The 21,189-nt window shown below is 39.4% G+C and overlaps 1 protein-coding gene across 3 annotated transcripts in view; it reads right to left on the bottom strand.

Moving 5' to 3' along the window:
* Positions 1–10,616: 10,616 nt before the first annotated feature.
* The window catches only part of CD28 (CD28 molecule), an 83,549-nt gene continuing 72,976 nt past the window's right edge, over positions 10,617–21,189 (bottom strand). For all 3 annotated transcript variants that reach the window (XM_073218315.1, XM_073218314.1, XM_073218313.1), the window contains exons 4-6: positions 18,733–19,089; positions 18,367–18,488; positions 10,617–12,837 (exon numbers count right to left, since the gene is read on the bottom strand). In XM_073218315.1, coding sequence (XP_073074416.1) covers positions 12,709–12,837; positions 18,367–18,488; positions 18,733–19,089 — 608 coding nt within the window. In that variant the 3' untranslated portion in view covers positions 10,617–12,708. The remainder of the gene's footprint in view (positions 12,838–18,366; positions 18,489–18,732; positions 19,090–21,189) is intronic.

The raw sequence follows: 21,189 nt of genomic DNA on the forward strand, positions 1-21,189 counted from the left end.
TTAAATCTTCACCTTCTAACAAGAGCAACAGCAAAACTTCCTTTACCTTATTGTTTTCCTGTTGCTCTCCAATCAACAAACATTTGAGAGCCTGCCATGGCCCAGTTACTACATAGCATGCTGGGCTTCGGAGATATCATCAATGAACACCTAGATGAATAGGGGGGCTCAGGGACCAAGAAGCTTCTCTACCCAGGGAAACTTCTTGCCATAAGCTCTACTCTCTTGACTTCCTGTTTTCCCTGTGTAATCTCAATTTTCCCCACTAGAACCTCACTTCCAGCCCCATCATCCCACCACTGCACCTAGTCTGCCAAGGCCCTCGTAGCTGAATCCAAAGAGCTGATTGCATCTCTCATCTTGCTTACTTAATGAGCACTGTTGGCCACACACTGAGACATACAGTTTTCTTCCCTTTAGAGAAAACATGATCCTTTCTCTCCTTTACATGTATATGAAGTAATAATTCTTGTAAATAAAAAGTAGTCAAATTGCCAGGAGTTTGGAGGAGGAAAGGATGAGTAGGTGGAACACAGGGAATTTTTAGGACAGTGAAACCATTCCCTATGATACTACAATGATGAATATACATCACCATACCTCTGGCAAAACCCATGGAATGTGCAACACCAACAGTGAACCCTAGTGTGAACTATGGATTTGGTTGGTAATGATATATCAAAGGTGGTTCATTGGTAACAGTAAATGGACCACTCTGGAAGGAGATGCTGATAGTGTGGGAGGCTGTCTGGGATAAGGGATGGGAGGGCAGTATGCAGGAACTCTCTGTACTTTTCACTCAATTTTTCAGGGAACCTAAAACTACTCCTTACCAATGTTCCTTTTTTTGATATTTTAAGGTCAAATATCAGCAATTCCACATGGTTAACCTGACAGTTCTTCTCTCTTATTCTCCAGCAGCTCCTCTTAAGTCTCTCCAGGTTTATCTCCCTCAATCCTTTTAATAGCTGTTGGTCTTCTTCAGGGTTCTGTGTTTTCTTCTCACTCTACACACCTCACAGGCCAAAGGCTTCTGTCCTGAGGATACTGTATATCAGGTTCCAGAAAATACTCTTCCTCATCTCTTGTCCTATGACCTCAAAATACTGGGTGATGGCCTCCAAATGCCATGATGGTTGTAGGCTGCACCTCTGCCGATATCAGATGGAAACTGCTTCCAAGTTTGGGGAGGATGGAGTGCTAGAAACTTTTCATCAAAGGAAAAGAAAAATTGACCTTTAAAATTCTTCCTCTCAAATAGCATGAATGCAATAGATTCTTTTACAAGATGTTACTCCTCACTGCTGCTCAACATCCCTTTACTTGCTTCTCTTATAGTCCTAATTTGTGGTTCCAGAGGTGCTCACAAATAAGCACAGTATTTGCAACAGTTTCACATGATATTTTGTAATATTTTGCAATATTGAACAATTTAAATGACTTTAAAACTTGTATATCTATAGACAACATGCATGAAGATTGATGCTGGTTCTTTACTATCATAGGCTAGATTTCCTGAATCCAAACTCTGAGATTCTGAAATGTATTAGAGTTTTCATAGGAGAAGAAATACTCAGTGGGGAGTGGTCGTGAGGATGCAGGATTGGTTACAGAGAGAAATTGAACTGTGATGCAGTTGCAGTTAGAACAGAAGCCTCAGTCACTACTACTGGAAGCTCTAAATCAGGGATGGTTGGCCCTGCAGAATTGTCCCAGTGGTGCACCTCCAAACGGACCCACCGGTGAACAAAGGCCATACCCAGGGAGAAGGCATAACCCTGGGTGAGGCAGCTCCTTTCAGCAGAGAGCAATTCCTAGAGAGGGAGCTATCAGAAACAAACACTCTAGCAGCTATAGAAATAAGGCCATGGCCTGCAGGGAATCTAAATGGCACATCTGAGTGTCCATAACATTTACATGGGCAACTAAGTGAACATTACATGGTAGAAACTGCAAATTCTATTATATTTATTAAAATATGAATACCATTTATTTAATCTTTTAAAAATTAAATAAAATAATTTAACTTTTATTTAAATGATTTTTGTTTTTCAATTGCCAAAGGAAGCTTATGAGAATGACACTACAGGGTTGGAAAGAAAATGTATGCAAGCCAGAATTTTGGCCAATATATAGAAGTTACACATGATTTATTGTATTTGTCACTATAAGATATGACTTAAAATATGATGACATTCTTTGGAAAAATTCCGAGATCATGCACAATATTTTATGAATCTGTCAAAGATGGAAATCTTGATAAAACACATAGCAAATATGACCTTACAAACCACTTTTGAACACATTATGGAAATGTTAACTAAACACTATTAGAGCAATTAGACCTAACTTGGACAAGGCAGAAAATATGTTAGAAGAATTAAGTGAAACAACAGAAGATCATCAAATAAGGAGCAAACTGTAGTCTTTGTTAGAAAATAAAATCACTTCTGTATTTGTTCTGGCTACAGTTATTTGGTATGACTTATTACTGGTTAACTTACTATAAAAAGAAGCAGATCTAAATGTGGATGGCTTATTTTTAAAAGAAATGTAGAGTATTTTTATTTTAGAATAAATTATTTTATAAATGAAAAGAAGCTACATGTGACAAATGCAATAAAGCTTATGTTTTAATAAAATAAAAAGAAATTAGAACAAAAAAAATTGTTTGCATGGATATGGAGAAGATTCACCTATGTAATCCTGAAACGAATTTCTCTAGAGACTGTTTTATTGGCCATGTGAGATCAAGGCACAATCTCAACTAAGACTAAGAACTACAAATAGATGAACTGTTCTCATTTAACATCACAGTCAACAAAATGCAAATTATGTTTAAAATATCAGTTCTAACATTATAATTTGTGCTAAAATAAAAGCAAGAAAAAATTTTTATGGCATAAGTATATGATAGATTTTAAAACTTTTTGCTAATGTATATACAGAAAAGTATACAAATCATATATGCACAACTCAGTGAATCTTCAGAGTGAATAGTAACCAGCACCCAGTTCAAGAAACAGAACATTAAATCTGTCTTCATTTTTTTGTTCATCCAATCATCTCAGCCCATTAAAAGGGAGACCCAGACGTGTGTGATAATAACTAAATTCGGTTGTCATTGATATTTTGTGAACTTTTGATCTTAACTTTACATGCATTTTTCTATATTGTTATCATAAAGGATGTATTTGTCATGGGAACATTTGTTAACACTGTCTTGTCTTGATTTACAGTGTTTAGATATTTAGTGGGTCTCCATGATCAGCACTTTATCCTGAGCACCACAAGATTAGGGTTTGGCCTATGCATGACTTCAACTTCAAAATGCTGCTTGAAGACACAACACACTAACAAGAAACTGTTTATTTCCACAGATCTCTTTTTAAGAGTAAGGAGACAATTTCCCAGAGGCCTCTCCAAATACACTGACTAGACTATTGGTCAGAGTTTTGTCACATATCCACTCCTAAAACAATCACTAATGAGAAGATTAGGTCACTATTCTGACTTATACCAATCAGTATCCACTCCCTGGGACTCCCCAGAAGCACATGGAGGGTAGATGCCCAAACACAAATAGAGTCCTGTTTATTGCCAAAGAAGGGTGAACAGTTTCTGCTTCTGAATGTCTGTACAATGTCTTAAACTACGTATTAATAAAATATGTTTCAACAACTTAGAAAATACTCCGTATTTATCAATAGTCCTCAATTTTCCGAAGTCTTTTCATAGTACCGAATTCATCTAATCTGTCAAAGACCAAAATAGCTTCCAGATATTTATCAAATGAAAGATAGTCATTTATTCACCCATCTGCTTATTCATTCACTTAAGATGTTCTGAGCAACTATCATATTCAAGATATAATTCACTATGGAAGACTCAGTGAAGTTTATGTCATCAAGAAGTTCATTATTTGGAAAATGCCAAACTTTAAAAATGATGTGATAATAGTCTCTCTCATGCTCTAATGAAGGCACCTTTGAAATTAAACCCACAAAAAAAAATCTAGAAGTCCCACAAAATTGTCAAGATTTCTAGCCTAAACTTACAAATAAAATTCATTGTTTTCTTAAGAGAAAATAATGGAAGCAATTTTCCATAATGAGCATTTTGATAATGAATGTAAGAGTTATATATAGAAAATTGTAGGTTTATTCAAATAATCCTGATTGACAAGAATCAAACATAAAATATTTATATCTGTAAAATTTAGGATTGTGATGATAGGAGAAAACCCAAAACAATGGCATTGATTTGGAAAAGTTCAGCCCAGAAGAGTTGTAGTAAGGAGTATGAAAACTATTATAGGAATCAGACTTCAGGTTATTTAGTCTAAAGCCCTCAGCTACTAATAACTATGAAATAAGAGCAGACTCTGCCATTAACTGAAAATGTTCCAGGGAATCCAAGAACCAAGCCCAAACCCAGTATTCTCCAGGTCAGAAAAACTTATTTGTTGTTCTTCTGAGATCAGAACAAGAAAGTTTCTTCTCACATTACCCCTAAAAGACAATGTTACCAGATAGATGTCAGGAAAAACCAACCAATCAAATTAGAAGTGTGCAGAAAATGAGGGGAAGAAAAGACCAAATAAGGGACTCAAGAGAGATTCGCATGGTATTAAAAACTATTCCACTTTTTTTGGTTTTATTTTATTTTAACTGTTGTTCATTCTAGACAACTCCTATTTTGAAACTGGGGATCCAATTTACTATATAAAGAGCTGGGTTACCAAGTGGCAGAAAGGCAAGAATTCTGTCAGGGCCTCAACGGCCTATACATGGCATTACAGAAAGACACCCTCTTCAGGTGGACAGAGCTCTTGCACGGAAGCAGCTTAAGGCCTCCACACTGGAATCCAGGCCCCTCTATCCCCTTTGGCTAGAGGGCTGGTGCAGGGCCCGCAACACAGAAATGTATATAGTGGCCTGGCGTGCTGGAGAAGAAAAATCCTAGAATTCGTTAGCCTGGTCACCCAGACGATGAACTTGAATGCCGTGTACAAAGCCCAGATAAATCCACTCTGCCTGAATCTTTTTTCATTTCTGAAATCCTAGATTGTTGGTGCAATAATCTTAATCATCTGATCTTTGGAGGCAATTTCCTGGTCTTGGCTGGACAGATCAGGCTAAATGCTACATTTGGCCCTATTTTTAAATTGTCCAGATGGTGTGACTGGGTGTGTGACTGAGGGTGCCCACATACACTGGGCTGCTTCCAGGGACTATTTGTACCCTGGGTAACAAGCAGCTGTAGACAGGAGAGGGGAATGAGGTGAGAGAATGGTAGGGGTGGAGTCAGCGCCTTTCTTATCTGACTAAAACTGATGTCACCAGTTACCTGTGAAATGCTGAACCTTGGTTTAGATTCTAGGGGGCACATTCTTGGTCACCCATAAAATGGCAGCCAGGCCTAGATTCAAAGGGTGTGATGGACAGAAAGTAGGAGGCAGGTCTGCGAGGGCTGCTTCTGAGCCCAGCTGCAGCAGCCCACGCTGGGTCTGGGTGTGCTGTGCACACAAGAACTAGCAGGGAAAGCCGTGCTCCTCATTACATAGGCCGTTTTTTTGCCCCCTGCCTGCTGTAACTCAAAAGTTACTTTGTTGCCTTGAGGATTAAAAAGACAATGCTAGAAAAGAAGAGAAGGCAAACAGGATTTGAGAGAAGAGTAACCACAATCTCCCAAAATTTTTAGGCTTTTAGCAGTAATGTACAGGGGACATCCTGCAACAGCTTCTCCTCCTCTTTACTTACAATTTCCCATCCCTTCTTCCTAACCTGGCTACCCCTCAGGTGAAATTTCTTCTTCCTTCTGCCTCACTGATCCATGTCCTTTGAAAACAGATACTTACCAATCACCATTCTCTAGAAGCCTTTACATGTATCAGATGTAGCTAAAATTGCAGCTGATGCCTCCCCCTAAAAATGCAGCTGATGGCTGGAAAGCAAAGACAAGCTTGTAGCGAAAATTGTGGCTTAGGTCTACGTTAGGAGTCAGCAAACTACACAACCAAGCACTGTTCAAAGGCCAAATCTAGCCCACTGCCTGCCTTTGAACATCCTGTGAGCTAAGAATGGATTTTACATGTGTTTATGGATGGGGAAAAAAACAAAAGTATATTAATATTGTGTGACATGTGAATATTATGTGAAACTCAGGTATCGATATAAAGGTTCATTGGAACACAAACATGCTCATTTATTTACCTATTGTCAGCTGCTTTTGCAGTACAGTGGCTAATCTGAGTAGCAACAAGAGACTGTATGGTCACAGAGCCTAAAATATTTATTGGCCCATTCCAGAAAAAAGTTTGTCAATCCCTAATCTAAATTGCTAAACGTGTTAGAGATGTTAGATAAGAACATCTCAAATAAATACATTCCAGGCAAACTAACAAGAGAAAGGCTATGGAACAGCCGCTCTAAGGTCTGAGCCTACAATTAAGACTGACTGGTTACCATGAGGAGCAGGATATTTTTTTTAAAAGGGTGAGGGATATACAATGTCTACATTCTTCATTTGGTAAGTGTGGAGATGACAATGTCCGTAGTTCTCACTGGAATATCCCAGTACATAGGGCCACTTCTTAGAGCTGGGCAGGTGCTCATTCAATAGTTACTGAGTGAATGAAGAGGAGGAAACATAAAACAAGTGAAACAGGAGTTGCACAGGGTTGGGAGTGAAAACTGATTCTCAACAAACGCCTCATGTGAGATGTCAAGGGTTCCCAAAAATTAACAAAAATGCTAGTTTTTGGAAACTAACGTATCAAATGCTCAGCGTGTGCCCAGGAGACTAAAGAAATGACAAAATAACTATGATAACTGCCATGAGGTCCATTCAAGTCCACCTTTCCCACCCCTTCCTCAGTCACCAGACCCTTAGAGATTTAGTCCAGAGACTAAATTCAAACTTGGAGATTAGCAAGGGGAAGGAAATCACAAAGAAAGCTCATAAAATAAACAGCACTACTTGTCACTGTTGATCTTTGATTAACTGGCTCTTCTTTCCAAAACAGGGCCCCTTTTTCTTTGTCTCTCTCACTCTTCGCTGGCAGGTGACACCCACACATATCCTTCGGGGGCGGCAGAGATGCTTGCACAGATAACCGCTGGAGCGCATGCTGCCTATCTTCTTCTTCGTGTGTCATCACTGCCAAGTAAAACCACAACTGTAGGAAAACAAAGCTGTTTGCTGCTCTTCTGTCTCAACTGACATTTCCCCCCAGCTCTTACAATTCTTTGGAGCCAGAGGAGTGTTTAAATCTGTCATAGAGATAGCTCTGTCAGATGCAATTTAGGTAAAATCCAACCCTTCCCTATTCTAAGATAAATTCACCTTTCTGTAATTTTTTGTCACCTCGAATTCCTGGCACTCTGAAACCTTTCACAGAGTTTAAACAGATGAATAGGAGAGGGAAATGGGCTTGGGAAGCACTCATCCTGACCTTTAGAGTGGCCTCAACAATGAGGTCAGCTTAGAAAAGACAAAATATTCTTGGATCACCCCTATTTCATCCCAAACATTGTTTCAAATGTGGAGCCCAGTGTCCACACCCTGAAAAAAATAGAAGGCACACTGAGAAAGCGTGCTACATTCTTCTCTGGACAGTGTCCTGAGTTTCTAAGGGCTGAGAGCCTGTGAATCTTCAAAGGGAAAACAAGAATTTTGGGAAGCCAAATCAGAGGAAACTGGGGAGTCTACCTATTCAGATTTGTGCCTGAAGAACCAAACTTCTCAGCACCCCTGCTGAAAAGTCAAGAGTCACACAGGACCTCAGTGTAGAAGACACAGATAAGCCACCAAACCAGGGTCTGGTGTGGCTCCCGGACCATCTCATTTGCTGCTGTATGTGGGGTGGTTGGACCCCCATTACAATGGATCCAGAAGTTTCTTTGAGTTATTCTCACTCATCCGTTATCTATAATCCAGAGAAGATGAGAGAGGAGAAAGGGCACTGCTTTAAAAGGAATCAATCTATTTTATCAGATTGGAGGAGAAAAAAGCGAATTCAGGGCTATGGGCAATTAAAATTATTCAGTTACATAGCTAGAGCATAGTGGGAAGTCTGTTAAGTGGAGTTGTGACATGTGCATTATATTTAATTTTTAATTTGAGTTTCAAAATACTAGAACCTTTTTATAGAAGTAGTTTACACTATATTTATTGCACCAATAAAGGAATACTTATTTAGCAGAATTCATTTAATGGCTGGTTTTTACCAACCTTGTCCACTTCTAATTGATCTAGTTTGTCCAATTGAATTCAAGAGTGACTAGCTAAGTTCAGTCTTTCTTAGAGTAGAAGGAGACATGTAGGCTCATGTTTTTCAAATTTTACTTACCATTATTAAGTTTAATGAGCTCCATTTGAACAAAGAACCAGTTTGGAGATAAACTCATTGCACACCTATTTGGAACCAGGCTAACCTCAAAACGCAATTTGCAATGAAGTAAATAGGAGATACTATGTGAATTCCCAAACCAACCCTTGTGTCTCGTGTTCAAGGGCCTTCCCCTACCCACAAGAATGATAGTCTGGGTGTGTATGTGTGTGGATGATGAATATGTCTAATTTGAATTGTCAACTTGGACTAAGTACCACTATTTTGTTTGTTGTTGTTCTTTTATTTTTGAACTACTGCAGGCCATTAGAGTGTTCAGTTATGACACAAGTGTGACAGGTGAAGAAGCTGAAAGTTTCTGTCCCCAATATTCCCATCTTTGAGCTCTGTTTGAATCACAACCAAGCAGGCATTTATAGAATTTGTTTTGGAGGGGAGTGTTAGGGAGAAGAAAAGAGCAGCCACTCAATGTAGGATGAGACTTTAACTATAAAAGCAACACTTTCAGAAGTCTTAGACCTAAGACATATTTAAAACAGTCAGCATTTCATTAAGAGGAAACTTGAGGACTTCAATGGGAGACCAACTTACTCTTGACTGTGGCTTATCTAGCATGGTTTTTTAAGTTTCTTTCTAACAGTATTGGTTTCCCTCACTGCACGAAAGTTTCTAAAATGTAAATGAACTTATATGTATCAGGTTTTCTTTCACCAGGTTTGACTATGTATATATTTTACCTCCTATGTCACTAATACAGTGGATTTTTGAACAAATTAAAGTGGAAAATAGAACTGGCTCTCTCCTTCTCAGAGTGTGATTAGTACATTTAGATTGGTCATTAATTCATAGGGCATGTGAAGTCACTCAGTCAGGCAATAAATATTTATTGAATGCCAGGCACTAATCTAGGCACTAGGGATATGGCAATAAACAAAGCAAAGTTCCCTCTCTCGTGGAACTTACATTCTAGCTTGTGGAAACAAGCAATAAACAAATAAATAATTTAAAAATCTAGTGTAAGAAATGGTGAAATACCATGGGAAAAAAACAGCTAGGAAAACAGAGTTTCAAGAGATTTAACTACAGTAGAAGGTAACACTTGAGTAGGGACCTGAAGGAAATGAAGGAGCAAGCCAGGTAGATATCTGGGGAAGAACATTCCAAACAGAGGAAATAGTATGTGTAAAAAGGCTCTGATGTGGGAATGATGTTTGTGGAGGAGTAGGTCAGAAATTATGCATATACTTATACCCCTGCAGATACTAAGGACTCACCCAGCCTAGGACTTGAGGAAGTCTTTGCCACTGTCCTTGATCTGGGTAAATAACAAGTCAATGGCAGTGATGACACTGGTTCTAGATCCATTGTTGCCACCATCTCCGATTTAACATGGAGTTGAATTTAACACGCTGGGATCAGTTTCCAGTCCCACTGTGGTTCCTATCCAGCAGGGTAAAAGGCTGAGATGAGGGATCCAGTATCCACTTAACCATCAACATCCCCATTAAATTAGCCATGAGAACTAATAGCGCAGTTAGTTAACCTGAGGGACTGAAGGAGTCAAGGCTGAAGTCTGAGCTCTCTCATAGAGCCATCACATCACACAGAATGCACAGGGAAGCCCAGCCTGACATCTCAGAGATGTAAACCGCTGGCCCAATGACAAGCTGTGACCAAAGCCAAGCAAACAAACCAGAAGCATACATTGTTTAAAGTGAAACTAGTATTTGAAAGCCTGGATTTTTTAATCACTAAATAGGTTACTTATAAAAAGGATTTATCCCCCACTTTTTTTTATCCCCCACCTTTTTAAAATAGCAAGTTTTCTCCAGTCATTGCCAAAACTGAACTTTACCTGCTCTGAAAGACAATATTAAAGCACAAATTTTAAGACTGGCACATGGTAGTTCAGTAATTTTATCACTGAATACACAGAACATAATGTATACTTGGTCTCTTTAAAGTGGCGTGCTCAGTCCAGAATAAGTGAGCTCACAATCAGAATTATAAGACTCTTACAATAATAGCAGCAAATGACATAGTTTTCTTCATAATAACCATTTCTGAAACTGTAAAAGTGTTGCTCCTACCATTGTTTTTAAACCGTTTCTGGGTTCACAGTAATAGTGAAAATGGACTTCCTTATTAACACTTCTACTTTGGTTCTGTTCAGAGTGAGTAAGACAAATCTGAAGTATGATTCATATTTAGCAAACCTCTTTTTCCCATCAGAAAATAAAACTGTTTATTGTCCAAGACAAAATCTTTCCATTTTTGTTGTTTTTATTCATTTATTTATTTTTGCCATTGTTCTTTCTAAAAATTCTTCACCTCTGTCATTTTTAAATAAAATCTGATAACTTGGATTGAAGAACTCTGGGGGCCAAGAAAGAGGCAGGCAATGTGGCACATGTACCAGTATAAATTCAAAGTCTGTCACCCAAGTACTGCTGAGTTTGACCTTCTTTAGATTCATTAAATTCATGAATAGAAGCTCATTTAAAAATCTACCAAAGTACAATATTTTCTGTCTGGAATCAGAATTCTTACCCCTCCTCATATTACAAAAAAAATTTTAAAGATCTCGATACACATAGAAAGTGGGAGGTGGAATGGTATACATTTCATTACAAGCTAAATATATTCCAAAACAAGAAAATAGTGGAAGTTGAAGCTGTTAAATTTTATAGCACCTGGTCCTTGGGTAATGGGTTTAAATTTGTGGTACAATGTTCTCTCTTCTCAGGTCATTGCCTGGTTTAATTTTTATATATAATTTATCTATATGGCAGTGATAACAATAGCTAACATATGTTATATGTCAGGCATGGTACTAAGTGCCAGGGACAAGCAGAAAAAGACAAATTTGGGCCATGCCCTCATAGAGTTTTTAGTAGAGAAACAGACATTTATGAGCATTAATCTCCACTTCATAGTTGAAGAGCCAGAGTCTTAGAAAGACACTGACTTGCCACCTAGTTATGGGACTTGAACCAGGTCCATCTGCCTAACTGAATAAATCAAAGCAGATCAAATGTAAAGGTGACAGTAAAGCCATTTTTCAAGGTCCCCAGGCATACTTGACCAAAACTAAAGGCAGAAAAATATCCATGGTCATTACAGGATCAGGCCTTACAGGATATCTTGAGAACTTGGATGCTGTCAGAAGACGCACTTGAAAATATTTTTCCATGTTGATGAACCTCTATGGTCAATAGGCCACTGAACCCACAGAGTTCTGGAGGTCTGAGCCCAAACACGCATCAAGCCCCTACAAGGAAGGAACTCTCATCACAGCACCTTCTGCCTGCTGTCTTTTGAAAAACTTCCCCCAGACGCAGGCCCCTCAGCACATCGCAAGAATCGTGTCATTCCCTCTTTCAGAAGTTTCTTGGGACTCATCCCCATACCTTAATAAATGCTAATATCCCTCTGTCCCAGTGTCATCACTTCTCAGCATGTGCTTTCACATCCACCTTCAGATCTCCATGCAGGCAATAGAGACAACTGTGCAAACTTGAAATGTAGACACTTGAAATGTAGAAAAGAAAAGCCTCCCTCTACAATTTCACTGGAATAAGCTGCTAAACAAGTAACCTCCATAGTATTCAAACAGTTTTGTCATCAAGTGGCCTTACTTCCCGATGACTTTATTCTTTTGAAATCCCATTGTGAAGATGACATTGAATTCTCAACACAGGGAGTAATAAAAGCAGGTTGGTTTGGGATTCCATCGGATAAAATGGCTTAATATAACCAAAATTCACCAAACACAATGTATACATATTTCTACACTAAAAGTAAAACAGCATTAAATAGGAACTAAGTGGCTCATCTCATGAGTGACAGTGTTTTAATGGTTTTAAAAATATTTAAGTCTCTCTAACCCCTCCCAAGCTCTAACCTATCCCCACCCTAAACCCACATTTAACCAAAGGGTATAATTTATCTAACCTTTCTTCTCCATCTAACAAGTCCTTTAATACCACTCTTCCCTTGACCTCAAAGTGCAGGTGAGTGAGAAAGGACTGAAATTGGAAGCAGGTTTCAAGGCTAACAGAATCCACTCGCTTTTTGTTTTCTACCCTAACTTAATCAAGTCAATAAATACATGGTAAGTCTGAACTTGGGTCATGGCACTACAAGATATAGCCTGCCACAGTAATATCCTTTAACTTCACTTTGGTCTCAAAATGATGTTATTTGACTTAGTTGTTCAAGCATAATTGGCATTGGTGACCTAATAGAAGCCCAGAGTAGCCAACTGAAGATGAGGCAGGCCTTTCCTATCCAGAGCAGTGTTGTTGGGCAGATGAAGAGGTGCCTGCCAGCTTGCATCTGGATAGGCGTCCGTGTCAGGAGCGGTACGCCGCAAAGTCACGTGCTGGAGCATAGGGTTGGTAGTGCTTTCGGGTGGGCCCCAGCCTCCTGGGGGTCATGTTCATGTAGTCGCTCTGAAGGATCCTGCTCCTCTTACTCTTCATCTACAGAAAAAAGAAGTGTCAGTTGTGAAGGGGTCCAGGGACACAGACATGTCATGGGAGGAGCTCAAAGATTTGGGGGACAACTATTCACAACACGGACAGTGACAAGAAGCTGTACACACCAGAATTCATCGAGCACCTCGGACTTGGATAATGCCTAATCAAACCTACCTGCTTTGGACTCTTCTAAATTAACATGAAAAAATCTGAATCAAAGAAAGTATTTTAGAGAAGTTTCTCTCAGTGTAGTCATTTGACCTGAATCCTGAAAGTATATCTAATATATCCACTGCTGATATGCAAATACTCTTGAAGGCCCTTTCTCCTTTGAGAAAGTTGAGCATTCCCACTGCAGTCTTCTTATATTAGTCATTTTCTTAACAAGCCTTTTTCCATAATTAATCAAAAAGGACCTTCGGCATTCCAGAGCCTGGAATAATCAAATATATAGCAATTGAGTCCAAATTCATGGGGAATTCTAGTTCCAGACAGACGGTTACATCCCTACTCCCTTCTGTGCATGTACATTTCCATGACGACAACAGTATCACTCGTCTCTGGGCCTCAGACTCGGCACTCTCTGGAAGAGTTTCTACCAGGGCTGAGGGATGTAGGGACAATACTAAATACAGAGCAAGAGTTATATTCACCATGAATCTTAGCCAAGTTTTGACTGGGGGTAAGGAGCATCTTTTCTGGATCAGTATGATGACAAAATTTCATAAATGATCCATACATTTCTAAAAATAGAAAGCCATCCAGATTTCTGTATTCATAATTCTCCGTTATGAAAAAAATATCTATTTCTTGGCACATCGGCCTGATGTCCAAGTAGATACGCTGGACATGAATGATATGAACACCTGTATAACTAGGTAAGCGAATGACTGCTGCCCTGGCCTTATTCCAAGTGCTTCTCTCTGAGCCTTTCATACCACCCTTGTCAAAGGGACAGGAGTACGGAATTAAGCTTGTAATGCGCTGACCTCCACCCACCTTGCTAAAGAGAACTAACATGTCTCTCATTCTCATTTTTTGAACTCTCAGAGGCATTCTACATTCCTGATTACTCTCTCCATTTTGAAACGCTCCCCCACTTTGTCTTCCGTGAGATGGCATTACCCTCGTCTTCATCTTACCTTCTCTGGCCACTGCTTCCCTGCTTCCCTGGCAAGCTTATCCTTTCCAACTGGCCATTCAGTGGTAGAGTTTCTCACAGCTTGGTCATAAGCCTTCTCCTCTACTTAATGTCATCCTCTCTCCTTAGGCAAATGCATCCCTACTCACAGCTTCAGTTACCACCTATTCACCCACATTTATATCTCTAGACAAGACCTCAAAGGCGCTTTAACCTCAACATTCCCAAAAAGAAACTCAAGATCTTCCCCTAAGTCTGGCCCTCTCCTGGGGGTTCTCATCTCAGTAAGTGACACAACTGTATATGCAGTTGCCTAAGCCACACTTCTTCAGCCTCATCCTTGACATCTCCAGCTCCTTTATCCCCTACCCCAGGGGATATTTTATAATGCTTGAAGACATTTCATATCATTACAGTTAGGAGAAATGCTACGGCATTTAGTGGGTAGCAGCCAGAGATACAGCTGCACACACCCTACAGTGCATAAGGAGGCAGCCCATGATGTCAACAGCACCAGGACTGAGACATCCTGATCTTAAGAGTCTGGTCAGGAAAAAGGATGAAATGAAAAAGAAGCAATGGATATAAAAATACCACCAAATTAGAATGAATATTGTTAAACTGTTCAACTTCTTCTCACTCATATTCAAAGATGACTGCTAATTTGAGCCTGTGTGACTAGAAGGACAGTGTTACATCTATAGTTATAAAATAAAACAGTAGGAGAAAAAGATTTGAAAGAGAAGGTTGCAAATTCAGCTTTGGTCACTTGGGATTTGAGATGATGGAGGCGTTCCTCAATTGAAACTAAAAACAGGATAGCATTAAGCAGACATAATTGGGAGATTCATTCAGAGAGAGGTAGCCATGGAAACCAATAGGGTAAGGGAAGTCACTCTTCAAACATCTTGGTTCTATGTCCTCTGCATAAATGAAAGACTGGAGTTCTCTTGGGCATAGGGTTATGGCAGGGCAAGGAAATTTCTACCCCTATATAAATGCAGATAGCTGCAGATGATACCCTGGGAGGCATTTTAGTATTTACTCCAACTCTGAGAACTCCCCTTGCCAGTCTCCCAAGTGACAATCTCTGCCTCTGGATGCCCAAATAAAATTATAGCTTGTAGAGAGGCCCGAATAATGAAGGAATCTTGACTCTGAGGTTCTCTGAGTTGCAGAATAACTATGAAAGATCTGCTACAATCAACTTCCATGCTTAGCCTCATGCTACTAGCAGATAGTAAGGTTAGTCATTATCACCCTAACTGTAAACACAACAGTGGGATAGAAATGACACATCCACAGCTGGGAACACTATGCAGAACCCCCAGTGTCCATGTGCATCTAACAAATGCATGTATGTGTGCAGAGCACTCACCTCATGTCTGTGTGACTGGGTCATCTGTTCTGCCCCTCACCCTTCAATACCTGCTGAGAGGTGGATTTAAGGACCACTCCTCCCTTGCCCTTCCCTCCAGCCCTGCCCTTACCTACTGTTTCCTGGAAGTTGCAGCAAGACACAAGGTATACACAAGACAATTCACTTAAAGACACAGCCTTTGAACCCATTGGATTTAAAGGCAGTTACTGTCTGTACACACTATGCACATTCCCCACATTGTGACTTACAGTGGAGAAGACCATGATTTTTAAAAGCCTCCTTTAGACTGAGAAAGAACGCAGAGTTTGGCTGAGTCAATGGAGGACTGAGTGAGAATAACAGGTGCTGGTCTGTGGCAGTCTGGCAGAGGGGAGCTCTTTATTTATTCAAATGTCAGCAACAGGTCAAGAACTGAGATAGAATCTGCAGCTGTCTTAGAAACCCACTCAGCCCAGAACTGACTATGGTAGCACGACAAAAGCCCTCAGGAAGTTCCAGAAAACAGTGGCTTATAACCATGTTTACAGGGTAAACCAGCCAAAAACAGGATCCCAAAAAAGTACCCAGGAAATGGCTAAACTCTGCCTGGCTGCCTAGCTCAGCAAGATGCCATTTGCTTGAATAGTAACAGCAGCAGGAAAAGAGAAACCCAGAGTTAAAAATGCTCCATTATTCCATCAAATATACGTATATGTTTATTTTAAATCCTTTTAGTCAGAGAGTACAAAGACCTAGGTTTGAAATGCAAATAAAGGGTTCTTGCTTGGTAACTTAATTGACTATAAGAGGCCACAGAAGGTAAGAAAATAAGATATGCCAAGTCCTGGGTCTCCCCACCTTACAGGGAATATGTGAAGCTGAATAAGACCATCATAAGTTTTCTCAAAACAAAGCAAGATGAATCTCACTAAGATTTAGTAGCGCTGCTGAAGAAAAACCCATAGTGTCTGTGAGGTATCCAACTTGAAAGTACACTGTTTAAATGCACTGAAAATGAGAAGCTGCTTTTGTCCCTTTGGGTGATTCAAGTCACTTAAGAAATTAGTGCCTGATTATAGTAATTGATATTCTAATGCATATTTACAATAAGTTTTAGAGGATGAACAGTATCCTTCTGGCCACCGAAAGTTAAAGAAGTTCCCAAAACTACTCCCCACCACTTTGGAAGACTCTCCAGGGCAGACACACATTTCTCAGGCTGCCTGTTGCCTAATCTGTACGTTCTGAGGGGTAGGGAACAAAGCGGCTTTTGTTCCTGGAAATTCTTTATGCTAGATATTGTCTAGTAGCAGCTACCAACGAAGCTAGTAAATTACATTGACCTAGGTCAGCATATTACAGGGGAGCACCTGCCCTGGAAAGGGACTCAAAACACCAGTGCACCTGGATTTTAAAGTAAGAAGCCAAGATTCCTGAGCAGAGCAAGATAAAAACAAGAACTAAGACTATAAAATTCTAAAATCATTGGCAAACACCATAGAGGTCCAACACTGGACAGTACCCTTGATGAAGACACCAAGATCCAGAAAGATGAAGGGATTCAACTAACATCAGAGGAAGATGAGCATTTTTTCACTACATAAAAGGCCTCCATCAGGGTTGGGCAACTTACAGTTGCAGCAAGGCGGGCCAATTCTCAGGGCAGTATCTAGTGTAAAGAATTTCCAAGAACAAACAGCCACTTTGTTCCCTACCCTGCAGGTGGTACAGATTAGGCAACAGGCAGCCTGATGTCCATCTGCCCCCTAGTCTTCCAAAATGGGAGAAGCATGTGGAGACAACCAAAAGGCAAACTTGGATGACAGACCAACAAGAGTTTAAAGTAATCCCATGCAGGATCTATCACTGACACGACTGAACCCAGGGCTGCCCTCCATCCTTGACCTGGCCAGCACCATGGCTATAGTAAATAGGATGGCTTCCCCTGGCATGGCTTTCAGAAATCACTGACCCATGTATGAATTAGTTAAATATATGGGGTATCCCTTAAAGATGAGTATCATACTTCAGTTCATTTAAGTCCTTAGTTTGGCCTCTATGGGTGTTATCAATTCAGTAAGAATTCATTAACCACTAAATATCCTTAATACCAGATGGATGGCAAATACCAAGAGAAATAGTCCTTTTTCCTTGAGGAGCACACACTTCTTGAAGACGTGACTCCTTTGTGTATCTAACTTCTAGAAAACAATTCAAAGACAACATAGAATCAATGCATGAAGTACTCCATGTCACACTGTGTGCATAAGAACAGGAAGGTTCTGAGTATGGGAAAGATCCTGGGTAGGGAGGCCCCACCCTAACAGTAGACATGGGCATCCAGATGTGTTCAAATCTAGGCCGAAACTTCAACTTTGAAGAAGGTGATGAAAAATACACCATTTATTGCACGACTTTTGCAAAAGTTGGTAAATTCCAATTCAGTGGTGAGAGCTCAGAAAAGTCTAACTCCCATTGTAGTTTCACAATGACAGCACCATACCTGGTCTCACTAAATTCAACTGCTTCAGAGACAATAAAAATATGACTCAGATAAACAGACCTAGTTTCTTCGCTAGGTTTGAATGCATAATTTCAGCAGCGAATTTCTCATGATTATTGATCCTGAACCAAAGTTGTTCATTGGCTTCAGTTGCCTAGATCCCTAAGTGGCTTAGACTTTTATGTATGAGTATATATTAAAACTATTGTATATGTCATAATAATATTATAAATTGGGGAGAAAAACAGTAACTGCTCCTAATATCCCCTTCCTAATCCACCCATTTAACTTTTTATTCTAACTAGCCACCTAATCCATGCCTTCTGGAAAATAGAACTCACATCAGATTTTTAGCTTAGATAAAGTTAGACACACTAAAGGAGAACATACTCAAACTTAGCAGGGAAAAAGGAAATAATAAAAATTTCATGTTAAACAGAAAATAAACCATACAGGCAGAATTCTTGAATATGTTCAGACTGCATGTGCAGCAGATAAGTTACATAAAAACAGCGCAGCTTCTCTTACCCAGAAAGTGAAAAGAACCACTGTTACTAGCAAGCTATAGAATGCTAGGACTCCACCAATCACCACCAGTGGCCAAAATGGCTTAGAATCAGGAGACAGGAGAGCTGGACAAAGACATTTCTCTGAAAAATAAAATAAAGCAGATTAAATGATCTGGAATCACAGATGAGTACATATCCTTCCTTCTGAATATTACGGAAGAATATGAGAGGAAATGAAACATGCAGAATATCACTAGCTTAGAATGTGTAGCCTTCCACTTTGCTCTGCCCTCTTTGGGACTTTTCCTGCCCCACCCCTGATCATGACCTAGTTTTCAAGACTGCACTTGAAAACCATTGACACACTAATAGAGTTGGGTGTTACCTTTGACATGGATAATGGTTCCATTGCTCTTCTCATTGTCTATGTAAGGAGGAGGATACATGACCTCGATTTTGCAGAAGTAAATGTCTGTTTGATTAACGTACAAATTCCAGAGGTAGAATGTCACTGTTTCATTGCCCAATTTCCCATCGCAGTTGAATCCGGTATTTGAGTGAAACTGAAGCTGATGGGAGTAATTTCCATTCACAACGCAGACTTCAACAGCACTATCTGCTCCCTTGTACAGGGACGCCCGGAACTCCTTTTTGATGAGGTTCTGTGTATGCTTGCAGCTAAGGTTGACCTCATTGTTGTCCACCACAAGGATGGGTGACTGCTTCACCAAAATCTTGTTTTCTAGAAGAGGAAAGATTGTTTGCTTAGAACAAGGGTATAAAGACTTTTCTTTTTTCTGAAATCAAGATGTATTAGTGAACCAAATAAGCAAATCTCCTGCAAACGCTTTCTCTCGGAAGATGAAGATGGAGCTCTTTGGTAAATTATTATACTAAGAGTTTAAAAGTTTACATTTTGATATTATTTCCCACCTCTTTTGAATGGAACAATAGAGAGTGTTTTCTCTTGAAACGCAGTGTGTGGCTTCTGTTGGTACTGAGTGCCACAGCTGTACTTATGGGATTTTTGAGTCTGTACTGAGATTCCTAAAATGTTATTCATACTTAATCATGTTCATTTCCCCATTGAGCAGTATACTTGTAGATGGCTTTTATCACCAGACAGAGATACTTAACAAAATTTGTTTTTAAGTTGTGATAAAGGTTTTTTGAAGGAATTAAAATGTTTCAAATCACTTTGTTTATTGGCCATTCCAAGAGTAGGATAAAGAGGTAAGGGAAAATGTGACCCAAAGAGTTTAATTTATCTTCCAGAGCAAATTCTGCAAACAGCCTTCTCAAGAAATTTGCATATGTGTCCCTTTAAATCACAGAAGACGGAAGAGGCCCACAGGAGTTCTCTGTCTAGTCCATCTTCTCCTTTATCCTAACCCAGGAAATGATCGCATCTGGAGACCTGCTAGTTCAGTCTCTTTCATTTAGAGCAAATAAGCAGATGCTGGTTTATAAACTGCATCAGGGAAAAAAACACATCTCTTCTCTCTTGTTTCCCAGTATATACCCATTGCCTGATACATCAACATGTTCCTTTTTTTTTCTTAATGACCATAAAACATAAGATGATTGGTCTAAAATCACTGAGCAGATGGTAAGCAGAGCTATTACTAAAACCCAAGTAATCAACAATCACCTAAGAAATAAACCTCTCGTGCACTGAAAATCAATTTTGCAACAAACACTCTCCAAAATTTCTCTAAAACAATGAACTGTTTTGTGTCTTTGATTCAAAATTCAATAAAATAAACCCTTCTGCTATTATGTTGGGTTATGCTAATAATTTCCTACCTATTTGCACTTTTTTAGAAAGGTTATTTGAAGCAACACCACTATACACCCCTACTGAAGCACCAAATAAAATAAGAATCTATTAAAATGAAATTTACAATTTTACCTGGATTTGAATTCATGTACTCAGGTGTTTTGTTTTGTTTTGAGGAAAAGGGAGCTGCACAGAACTAAATCACTAACAGCTTTTCATCTCCTTCATAGTGTTCAATGCTGTCTGCACATCAAGAACTTTAAAAACAAAAAAAACCATGTCCTAGTCCCATTCCTAGAAATACCCAAAAATGATTTCATTGGTCTGTGCCAGTGTGGGGAGTGGGAGGCAGTTATGTTCTTTCTTTTCACTTTTTTATTACCACCTATCAAGATATAATTCATGTACCAGAAAATCCATCCTTTTTTCTAAAGTTACATTTAGAAAACTTTTAAAGGGGTTTTTCTTACATGCACAAAGTTGTGACTGGATCACCACTATCTGATTCCAGAATATTTTCATTACCCTCAGAAAGAAATCCCATACTGATTAGCAGCCATTCCCTATTCCTCCTTCCTTCTAGCCCTGAACGACCACTAATATATTTTCTGTCTCTGTGATTTGCCTATTCAGGACATTTCATATAAATGGGATCATACAACATGTGGCCTTTTGTTTCTGGCTTCTTTCACTGAGCAGAATGTTTTCAAGGTTCATCTATGTTGTAACATATATCAGAACTCATTCCTTTTCATGGTCAAATAACATCCCATTGTATAGATACACCACTTGTTTTTCCACTCATCAGTTACTTCCACTTGTTGGCTATTACGAATAATGTTGCTATGAGTAGTCAGGTACACGTTTTTGTGTGGACACATTTTCAATTCTCTCGTGTATACACCAGGAGTGGAATTGCTGTGTCATATGGTAACTATGTTTAACTTTTTGAGGACCTGACAAACTGGTTTCCACAACAACTGCACCATTTTACATTCCCACTAGCAGAGTATGAGGGTTCCAAATTCTCCACATCCTTGTCAACACTTGTTATTGTTGTCC

The sequence above is a fragment of the Manis javanica genome, chromosome 12, assembly GCF_040802235.1.
Source record: "Manis javanica isolate MJ-LG chromosome 12, MJ_LKY, whole genome shotgun sequence".
NCBI lineage: Eukaryota > Metazoa > Chordata > Mammalia > Pholidota > Manidae > Manis > Manis javanica.